This window comes from Macrobrachium nipponense, chromosome 30, assembly GCF_015104395.2.
Source record: "Macrobrachium nipponense isolate FS-2020 chromosome 30, ASM1510439v2, whole genome shotgun sequence".
Taxonomy (NCBI): domain Eukaryota; kingdom Metazoa; phylum Arthropoda; class Malacostraca; order Decapoda; family Palaemonidae; genus Macrobrachium; species Macrobrachium nipponense.
Genome location: NC_087218.1, coordinates 15,772,510 through 15,784,446, shown reverse-complemented (window position 1 = coordinate 15,784,446; position 11,937 = coordinate 15,772,510). Strand labels below are relative to the sequence as shown.

General features: G+C 36.9%; 1 protein-coding gene across 1 annotated transcript in view; it reads left to right on the top strand.

The window, feature by feature from the left end:
- The first annotated feature begins 9,481 nt into the window (after window positions 1–9,481).
- The window catches only part of LOC135202314 (sarcoplasmic calcium-binding protein-like), a 25,095-nt gene continuing 22,639 nt past the window's right edge, over window positions 9,482–11,937 (top strand). The window contains exons 1-2 of the mRNA XM_064231655.1: window positions 9,482–9,712; window positions 11,293–11,340. Of these exons, the coding sequence (XP_064087725.1) occupies window positions 9,617–9,712; window positions 11,293–11,340 (144 nt within the window). The 5' untranslated portion in view covers window positions 9,482–9,616. The remainder of the gene's footprint in view (window positions 9,713–11,292; window positions 11,341–11,937) is intronic.

Here is an 11,937-nt window from a genome sequence, read left to right as displayed (position 1 = left end):
GCTAGCCCCACACCCTGTTTACCGACAAAGTTGAGTTATTTCCTCGTCATCCCTTGCGAAATAAGTTATAATTACTGCAATTCCATCATGTATTTGAAGGAAAGTCTGATCGCCACTCAGAAAAATTTGAAATTTATGTGCTTTCACTGGATCCCACAAAAAATTTAATATTAGGATTATTGCCTTTTTATTTCTGTTTATTTTTCGACATCGATCGTGTATCTGCCCTACAGAGGATTCAGATAGCTAAGACTTTTAAGGGAGTTTCCGGCTGACGTGGAAACCGAGACTCATTCTGCCAATGAAGTCCTTATATGACGTAAACTGATACATGCTTATCAAAACCAGAATTTTGGACTCTCGCATTACATGACATTAGAATAAACAAACAGTCTAGCAGTAGTAGCCAGCGGGATACGCCTTTGTAACGGCTCCCCGAGTAAACGAAAAGTAAAAGCAGCCTTGGTGCAGGTCAGGCACTGTTACGAAAAATTGGGGAATGGCTGGGCTCGGTCCCAGCGGGTGCTAGGCTATACGGAGAGAAGCCCCACGGTCAGAGAATCTCGGGAAGACAAGCACGTATTCAGGGCAGGGATCGCAATACTTCTCTCTCGAACATTGAATTATTTTTGTCTTTAAATGTTTCGCGTTTGCGAGCGCGAAATAGAGTGCACTGGGTGAAATCTCTATTCCCTTATTTGTAAGAGAATTATGAGCGAACTTCACGATTCCTCGCTCAGACATAAAGTGATTTTCTCTCTTCGTTTTGGGTAAGTGTGTGCGCATGCGCGCTCTGAAGGCTGATGTGCATTTCCCAACGCTCCTTGCGAGGAAAATTCACCTGAAAGAAATTTGTTTTATACATAAGAACAAATGATGTGAGCTTTCTCCCCGGCCGTGATTTCTCTCTCTCTCTCTCTCGACGAGACCTCGGCACCATTTCCCTATATACATATTTTTTCCATGATTGGATTCCGTGTATTCTTTGGCAATTCCTTCATGACATTCGAAAGTTTTTCAAGAGATTATATCTTGAAATACTTGTCTGTTTATCATAATAGTGGGGTCACACCAAATGTGGTCATCGACATGTGAGAATTTGCCAACTTGGCAAAGGTAAAATCTTATGCTGTACCAATCTCAAGGAAAATGCAACAATAATTAAATTCAAAGAAAACTCGTAATCACACGAGTCAATAAAATGAGAAAGTAAATTCACAGTAGTCTGTCAGTTTGATTTTGTTATTTGAAATATATCCAGCAGGCATACTGCTGTGGGTTTGCTTTCCAATAACTATATTCGTATAATCCAGACCGTGAATAATCATAAAACTGGTAAAACTATAAGAGAATTATGATCAGCATTTGATAAGTAATAAACATCAGAGCCTTCTCTAAATGTCTTTTCCTCAGCCGGAGGTAATCTCATGCACTACTGATTGTACACAGCGTTGAGGTCCCCATACACTGAACGATTGTCGTTATCGACCCACACACACACTATTCAGACAGTACGAACGATCTCCGCACCGATTTCAGTCTGAACGAAGATTTTGTCTCGAGAAGACAAGGCATCATCTCTAGAAGAGACGAGCGCGATACCGTTATATCGACAGACAAACCCATACATTGAACGATCTGTGTATGAAAGACTTAAGTCGCAAGCCAGCAACCTGGTCGTGACAGATTCCCGCTGAGATCATTCAAACACGAAGCTTCGCCCACTTTTGCATTCAGACAAGCCCATACACAGTGTTTTTACGAACGACACAGGCAGTCGTTCAGACAATCGTTCAGTGTATGGGGCCTTAATACCTCACTTTGATATTTTATATGTTTTATAGCTATTTTCCAAATTAGGTTTGCTGCTTGTTTTTATTTTCTTATAATAATAAGGATAACTTGTCATGTATTAATAATAAGAATAGGCTATACTTTTGTGCCAAAGGCCAAGCGCTGGGACCTATGAGGTCATTCAGCGCTGAAGGGTAAATTCAGAGGAGAAAGGTTTGAAAGGTGTAACAAGAGGAACACTTCGCAGGTGCTCTTTGAAATGACTAATAGAAGATGGAAAACAATTATAGGAGAAAGAGAATGCGAAAGTGGGTACTGTGACGAAGTGCCAAGTATCTGGTGACTACACTTACCAATCATTAATTGATGCCTTACAAAGCCAAGACACCTGAACCCTCATCACAGGTACTAAACGACTGAATACTCTAAAGGCAACAGTGATCCCTTAACAACTTACCAGTATTGCAGAAAATCAGACTAAGTTCATCAAAACAGGTGTGAGGTAATCTTGTAAGTAATTAAATTAATCAAAGGGCATCACTCCATCAACAACTTTAAAAGTCTAAGTATTTCCAAGATTTCAAAAGTCTAGTACTTCCCTGGTTCTAAGTCACTTCAAGTTAATTGAAGGAAAAACACAGATCATTATCACTCTATGTTTCTGCCTAACATCAACATAATCAAATGCAAATATACTGGTCAGAAATGAAAACACTTATAAAAATTTTATTATTAAACTCAAAATTTATAAGTGAAATTCACAATATCAGGGAAAATTACTGTTACTTGAAAACAAAGTAAAGTTTAATTAATTCTTGAATCAATTAAGTAGAATTAAATCAAAATTAACTTATCACAAAATTCAAGAAAATTAATTCAATCAAAATTCAAAAGTGTTAGGCAAGAATGGAAATTTGGAAATTAATTCACAAGTGCTAAACAATAATAAAACTTGAAAAGAATTCTAAGTAAACCCAAATAATTCACAAGTGTTAAATTTAATTAAATGTGTAACAATTAATTAATGAAAATAACTAAGTCAATTAAATTGTGAATGCAAATGAAAATACAAAAAAATGTGGAAAATATCAAATTTCAAAAAGTATTAATCACACAGAATATAAAATAAAAAGGCACACTTCAATAAGAAAATGGACAAATGCACAAAACATAAAAATCACTTCAAATGAATAAACACAAAACACAAAAATTTGCCATGTGTAAAAATGTAAAATTTACTCAAACCATTGTAAACTATTAGTTATCAGTTCTCTAAGCCATAGTAACCAATAGTTATTAGTTATTAGTTGCAAACTAATAAAAATGTAACACACCTTTACCTTTTTGGTATACCAATTTCTTTCTTTCTTTTGCTGCAGCTTGTTTCACGTTTTCACAAAACCAGGCGCCGTTACGCAACAATGTTTGTTCAGATTCCACAAAAACACACTAAATAATACTAAATAAACTCTAAGAAATATCAAATCTGAAATTTACAAATTACGAGTGACCATTCAATAAGTACAAAATCAAAAGTGCTATACGATGGAGAGAGAGGGGAGAGAGAGAGAGAAAGAGATGTAAACGCCTCGAGTATCTAAGATGTAATGAAATTCTTCTCCCTTACGGAAGCTGGACTGGAGATGACACAAAACGTTTTTTTTTTTGGCAACAATTCTTTCTAGAAGCTTCGAAATCTTACGCAACTTTACATACAAAATGTGTAATCTGCACCATGGCTTTGACAAAGACATACGCGTATGAGACCAGTCTGTTAAAAAAAGACACATACTCGAACTTACAATTGATCGAAGCAGAAGTCCCTTATCATATGTGATGACAGAATCCCAAAACATCATGAAGACTAGAGCTCTCTTATAAAACGTGTTGACAGATTAGGAAAGCAAATGGAGATCTCAGAGTTCCTCTAATAATCTCGAGGAGATGAAAAGTTACTGAAACAATTCTAGCTTTGAATGGACAAAGATATTCTCTCTCTTTCTACATTCTACGTTCTATATTCTTTTACAAATTATGTAATGCAGAAATCTGAACACACATTTTAAACATCCTTTCTCTAAGCTATCTAGGAATCTGAAAAAATGTTGCTAAAGTCTTATACACTACTTCATACAGTCAAGAGGGATATATGTATTTTGACAGTAGCAATATATAATAGTACAGTAATACAAAAACAAGAATGAAAGGGGTTGCATCTATAAGGGGCCGAAGGGACGCTGCAAAAAACCTTAAGTAATGCCTACAGTGCACCTCGACGGAACTACTCCCCTACGGAGTATAATGATAATTAGAGGAAGAACATGGGATATAATGACATTAGGACGCAAATCAGTCCCAAAGGATGCAACAGACCTCCCTCTTCAAGGACAGAGATCAAACAGAGTCAAAGAGGATTAATGGTGATCAACAAGTAACACTATATCATATTAATAATCATATATTGATGATGCCACTAAGGATGCTTCTAAATGGTGATTGGAGAAACCTGATGAATTTGTGTTCAAACAAATGCGTATCAAAAGAGCTAATGGACTGCATATGATAGTGTAAGGATACCACAGTGGAAGAAGTTCACGCAAGTAGATGAAACCTATTCACATGGAACAAGCACACCAGAGGGGTCATTGACTTGAAATTCAAGTTTCCAGACGTTGGTTTCAACCTCCTACTGCAGCAGTAGCTAATCATGATGCAAAGCCGGTGATTTTTCATCGCACGCGGGGTAGGCGCGAACCTGTGACATCTGAGCGGCACGCCATGACGTTAGCCAACAGCACCAGTGGACCAGTGAAGGAAGAAGGAATTGCAAGAGTAAAGGCAAGGATAATGAAATGAAGAGTTCAGTGAAAACAAGGCGTGATCCGAACTCCAGCTTTCTCGAGATGTGTGCAAGATTTTCCCCTCACACATAAGATGTAAACATTATATTCTTAACTTGAATAAAAACGTGATAAAATCTACGGTCAAATAGATCCTTGTTTCACCAATGAAAATTAAAATAAATATATTATATTTTATTAGAAATAATTTTTCTTTTTAACATGCATATCACTTATTTTTTTTAACATTTTCATTTTAATAAATAAATCATAATTATCCTATCCTAAAATTCTTCCATCTTTACCACAAAGCAAAACACCTTGTTCAGACCTTTGTAGGCTTTCCTACCCCTTCCCCCCGGCCCCCCCAAAAAAAACAACAGCGAAGTAGTTTGTAGGCTTACTCTCCAAGTAAGCGAATAGTAGGTTATTCGAAGTGTATTAGCAGGACTGAAGAGATGACTGTGTACACGTGGCAATGAGTAAATTCCAAGAGCTGACCAGTTCTCTCTGCACTGGGCGAAATCCTCCATTCAACAGAATGAATAAAGCTGTAACTGTTCTTTTTGTCTCTCTCTGGCAACTCTATCTATGTCAGCTGACAGGATACTTTCCTGAAATTCATTAGAAGAAATCATTTACACTGGAAAATACACAATACCTTCACCTTTTGATATGATATACCAACATAGCTTAATTGGCAATTCATATGACCTTAGGTGACACTGAAAGTTCCTTTGCAACTGCATGCAAATGAGTTCTTTGTGACGTGCACTGAAAATAATTCCGGGGGTAGTAAACCACAGCGCTTGCGACATCCAGGCATCAAAGCAAGCATACGTCGAAAGGTATTCAGTGGAGATCGTGCATGTATTACTCCCATTGCATTACATTACGGCGAAGTGTACTGCATCCCTTTATTTCTTTTTAAAATATCTCCGACTTACTTTGAGATGCTCAGAAATCCATTAGAGCCATTAGGAATATGCCACATACCTTATACAAGAGACAATGTGCATGGCTCGCTATTACATTGCAAATTATTTTACAACGATACACATTTGGTTCTATGTGACTACTTCATCAAGAAACGTCCCGAATTATCAAGATTCTGCCTCGGAATTGTGACCTTACGTCAATGTAGCGGGTCTTGCTTGAACAGGTCTTCAGAGCGCCTCAATGGCGTGGTCGGTTTGGTCTTGGCCTGCCACCTCGGTGGCCGCGAGTCCAATTCTCGGGCATTCCATTGAGGGGTAAGAGATGTGTATTTCTGGTGACAGAAGTTCACTCTCGACGTGGTTTGGAAGTCAAGTGAAGCCGTTGGTCTCATACGAAACAAAAACAGGACTTCACAGTGTCCTTACGTGTGAGACTGAAGGAAGCCATAGATGGAGGATCAAATGTCACTATCTCTGTAACTTGAGAAGAACTGGGGACCGAACTGGCGTATAATCAGCTCAGTTGTCTTCACCTACAGGTAGGTTGTATAATGAACAAGGGCCTATGCTGGTAATTAGCCACCTCAATTTTGAACAAAAACAGCAAAAACGAGATTAGATTTTTTTTTTTACTTTTCGAAGTATGTCTTTCTAAAAAAAATAAAAATAAAAAACTCCATTGTATAAAACCTTTTTCATTTCCTTTCGTACCAGAAATATCTCGCCTACACGTTCTGCCTTCAAGTGTTCAGGTCATTATAAGTAACAGACTAAAACAAACAAAAGTTACGTTGTTATGTTTCTTGTTCCCTTACGACACTGGAAAGATGAAACCGGAATTCGAACATCGAGGAAGGATAAACCTGGCGGAGAGAGTGAGGAGAACAGCGGAAGGAGACAATAATTGCAGGATACAACGACTGTTGCTAACCAGTCTTTGCTGAGAGAATTTCCTCAGTGCGGATTTACAAGTTACAGGGATTAGGATGTCTCAAAGACTTTTTAGTCCATCCGAGGAGACATCGTGTGTTCACTTATCTCTTGGAGCAGGTTTTACTGTTCATTCAGTGTCCTAATAATTTGGTCTAGCTTTCTTTTAAACTCTTCCACACTGATGCTTTTTACAACTTCTGGGAGAGAGAGAGAGAGAGAGAGAGAGAACTTTGACGTCACTGATGGCAGAGTAGAATTGATATATTTTTCACTGAAGCTCGAAAAGAGAGAGAGAGAGAGAGAGAGAGAGAGAAATCTTTGACGTTATTGATAGCAGAGTAGAATAGATGCATTTTTAATTGCAGCTCGGTAAAACAAGGGTGCAATGAAATTTGACGGTATATAAAGTACTGCCAAGCCCTAGCTTAAACTTTGTTAAAAAGAATATCGTAACCACTTTATAATTTGTAAATATAAGAATACCAACATTTACAAATCAAATATTTGTTTTGGGTTTCTTCTTTCCCTTTACTTTTATCTCAACTATTCTTAATTCTTATTATCCTTTGTTGTCCACTCTTATTGGTTAAACGCAAAATATACGCGCTATTTATGCAGCTATAATTGGATAAACAAGTAGTTCGATACAAGAACAGATAAGAAAGGACTCACCTAACTGGATCCTGGACGGATATATACAGTGACAGAAAGTCGCTCAATATGGGTCAAGACTAAGACAGACTCCCATGCGGGCTGAAGCCAGACTGCCTGGGAACCGTTTTCTTTCTTTCTTGTGTATCTTTCTCATGCGCTCTCTCTTTGCATGAAAGTTTCAACTGCTCTAAACTCTTGAAAAAGGATTTCATGTAACAGAAAGTCAATGCAGCAAAGAGTATTATAATTAAATGAAAAATAAACAGAAAATTATACCTAAGAGCAATAGATTTATCAAATAACTAAAATCTAAAATCTTGTCAGAGGTGTTCTGCATTGGTTTCGTCACCGATTGCGTTTTCTCTTTGCAAGGCGATTCAGTGACATTTCCTTTAATTTCCGACAAACGCTGACAGGTTATTAGGGCAGCGAGAAAGAGGGAAAAAAACAAAAGCAATATAAATAATACTGATTTTGTCTGATCTTGGGAAAAAAATATATTCTTTTCTTGTCATCGAAGGTTGACCCCAAAAGGCATCCACATTCCAATTTTGTTTTGGGACGAGGATGCTATTATAGCCCAATACCCTATTCATCAATGTCTGCAGTGCGCCACCATCGACTGGCTGTAGGCATTAATTGTCAACGACATAAATAAACGAAAAAAAAGGGAGTTGACAAATCGTGCCGAAAGCGTTCTGTCTTTACAGGTATTTAACCCAAAGTGTTTTAATGGTACTTTAATACTTGATATATATATATATATATATATATAATATATATATATATATATTATATATATAAAACAAAATAAACAAACAAACAAACAAAATACATAAACGTGTTAATCCATGGGTTTATCTATGTTTCATTTTAATACTGTAATTATATATATATATATATATATATATATATAATATATATATATATATCAAGTATAAAAGATCCATTAAAACGCTCTGTGATGCAAAACTAAGGACTATATTTCGGTGGACTAACTTCCACCCTCATAAAGCAGTGATATGACTGAAGGAGTTGTATTAGCGAAATATACAGTGGGAGATATGCCCTTAGGTGATGCCTGGGGTCACTGCTGACCCCACATTGGTTCTGTTTATTATCTCAATCCGTGCATATTATATATATTATATATATATATATATATATATATATATATATATATATATATATATATATATATACATCTGTATTGGATATGCAGATAACATTTAAAAAGATACGAAATATGAAAGGATCGTATAAATACAGTATTAAAATGCACATAAATAAAACATGGATTAACACGTTTATTTACTTTTGTTTGTTTGTTTGTTTTGTTTTAATGTATTATACTACTGTCTTTATATGACCCCGTCATATTTACCAGAATCATTTATGTAAAGTGATAAAAATGCACCTAACTAGAAGAGATGGACATTTTTATTTACTTTTTGGTTTTTCTTCAGATTATCTTACTACTGTAAATTTATTATCCTTGTCATATTTCATGCTTCTGACATGCTAATATATATATATTATAATATATATATATATATATATATAATATATATATATATAGTAACATATATATATAGTACAATACCTATATTGCTTGTTAACTTCACCTTTACTATAGCTGTTTACTTTCAGCACAAACAAAAACAACAATTTTGTTTACAGAATTTGTAACGAGTACAAAAGACCATACTTCTAGACTAATAACGTACATAACTGTACTTTTCCTGCATTTATAATCACTATTTCCGTTGTTGTTGAAGCATAAATTCATTATCATTTCGCTCCTGTAACAACGCCCTCGGGAGAAAAAGGGCGCATATGAAGATATTACCCAATCTGTCACAGGTTACGCCCTGTTGCCAAAAGGAACCTCCACATTAACTTAAATGGGAATTCAAGTGTAGTTAGAAGTGGCAACTTTTAACGGGGAGCCAACCAGATGACGGCGGTGGTGTTTTGCCTGTCACTATGGGGCATGGGATCGCTCGCATGTAGTACGTAGACACACGTACACACACAACGTTCTATTGCAGCTTCGTTTTAAAGATTATTTTGAAATTTCATATATAAATCACAGAAAAAAATCGATGTAAATCAAGTTTCAACGATGGCTGCAATGCAAGGAGAGCTTGTGTCTGTTAGACCAAGTATTCAAATACCGACATAGACATTAGACCCGTTTAGCGAGGTGACAGCCGTTATTCCAACAAGCTTGCAATATAAAAGCATTTCTAAGCTTTTCAATTTTGGAAGTAACAACTCCAGTCCCCTGTTAATGAATTGTGTTTTCTTACGTGGTTAGTGGTGTGGGCAGCAACTATCTGGGCGGGGAAGAGGATTTTTGGAGAGGAGAGTTGAACCGACGGTCCACGCCATCGCCGCGGCTTCAATTCAGTCAGACTCCGTCAGTCGAGCTAAAGCCTCAGTTGTGTGTTAACGATGTCGCTCTCCAGGTGCCTGGCGGCTTCTCTTAGATCGCAACGCGCTCTGCAGAAGCTCGTAGTTCCTTCTACGTCGGTTGTCAACGTTTATAAGGTACATTAGTCTGCGTGTCGTTGCTCTGTAGAACCGCATCATATAGCAAAATCTGGGAAGTCATGTGCCGTTGCAGAGTTTGGGTATGGAGAGCTCGACTTCTTAGTATGACCAACGTGTTAGACTTGTAAGCATGATGCGAATAATTAAATGGAGATTTGTGGCTGTTAACTGAACTGAAGAAAGGTTTTAATTAATTTATTAAAGAATGCAATTATTTCCGAAGGACTGTTTGCAATTTGAACCGTTTCCATCCCTGGGTAGAACATGGAAGTCCCAAGGCCAGGACAATACTTTACATCCCTCTTCTAGGACCTTGTGGGACCCCCCAACACGGGAACGAAAAACTTGTCCACAACTGTTAGGTGGCCGTTGACGTAACACCCATTTAACAAAGGACTGGAACATATCGAGAGAGATTATTTGACTAGAATAAAGTCCAATAAATATACTTGTGAGTTTGGTGCACCGCGTTAAAATCTCCTGTAGTTATCAATAATTTTAGATGGTTGTCATTGGTTAAAACTTTGTCTTAGACAAAATACTTAACACCCGGGATTAGCCTTTATGGCAAACTTTAAAACGGTAATTGCAGTTTGCAAATGAAAATGTTTTGAAGGATTGTGTCTGTTTAACATTAGTTATTTATGATGTGATAAAGGCTTCAATCTAGCCATCTGTTGGTAGCACCCTCTTATTTGTTCGCAAGTGAACTTCGTTTGTCAATATTTGCCTAACATTGATATCCTGCCGCGAACAAAGATGTTCGTATATGAAGCCACAAGTGCTGCTTTGACTATCGCATTTCGCCGAAGACCTGCTTTTAAAAAGAGCGGATTTATCATCAGTGTATTTTGAATCTAAAGAAAGAACCACGATTAAGAACGCCAAAGTTCCATTACTGCTTAATGGACGACCCTTGTATGAGAGAGAGAGAGAAAGAGAGAGGGAGAGGGAGAGGAGAGATATAAGGGATTGCCAACCAGTAGGATAATGTTGGGAGGGATTCCAGCCATTGCTATTGTGTACGTTTGTGTGCGCTCGCCAGGCTTCGTTGCATGGTGTATACATTTAAGTATATTAAAATTTTTATTAAAATTTATAAAAGGACCCGTGTTTGCAATGTGATCTGTGATATATTTTATTGAAATAAATTCCAGAGTAACATAACTTAACAGAGTACCGTGTAAAGTTGACAATTTTAATGATAGCTACAGCTGCGGATGTTAAGTTTAACCATTAATAGCTTTGTATGGATGCCTGTATTTTTAGCTTGGTTAAACGTAACTTCAGTCGTATTTTGTATCTGTTTTTATTTCGTTCACATACAACTCTTATGTTTTAAATTTTACTTACCATTTAAATTTGTTGTGTTTGAGGCATTTTTATTTCTATTCACCATTGAACGTTTTTTCTCTAAATGGGGTTTAATTTGCCCAATTGCGATTACGTTTATAATTATAATCACGCCCACTGCAAGGCCAAGTTTTCAGGTCTGGCTTTGCTCATGTATTTATTTGTATCCTAAGTCTTGAACCTCAGAATATACGTTCAATTACAAACGTTTCTCTCTTTTGCAGGGAAATGAAGTCGACTGCGGACGAACAGTCTGCGTTCCTACAGTCCAGGTTAGTTTAATAACATGGATAATGTTGTTGTTGTAGAATTGCTCAGTATCCAGTGGAAAATATCTTGATACGCACATTACCGAGGTCTCAGTGGCTTAAAGCCTGCGAGTCCTCGATGAAAGACCTTGTTATATTATGAAGTGGTCTCAGAATGGGGGGAAACGCACGTAGTACGAAAGTTCGTGCATTGGATGTAATAAATATGCAAGGACTGTCGTGCCATCTCACCAGATACCCAATCGACCCCGTTAGGACGATTTTTATTTAGTGACGTTTTGTTCTTGTCAATATCTTGGACAAATGCTTAACTAACTTAGGGTCGTTTCTCAGATGACCATATTAGCATAGTGATACATTTAAGTTTGGAAATTTTAGATAAAATTAACTTCGTCAGTTATTTGTAAATTTTCAATTGAGGATGCCATGCACCAGTTCAGTGAAAATTTAATTCACAGTTTAAAAAATTAATCTAGAGAACTCGGCCTTTGCAAAATTTAATCGTTGCATTACTTTTCCCTTGTTCAAAGTTTTGCGTCTCCAAATTCTAGAAGATAAGAGACTAGATGTGATATGTGGGAAGGTATTTGTTTTGGCCCC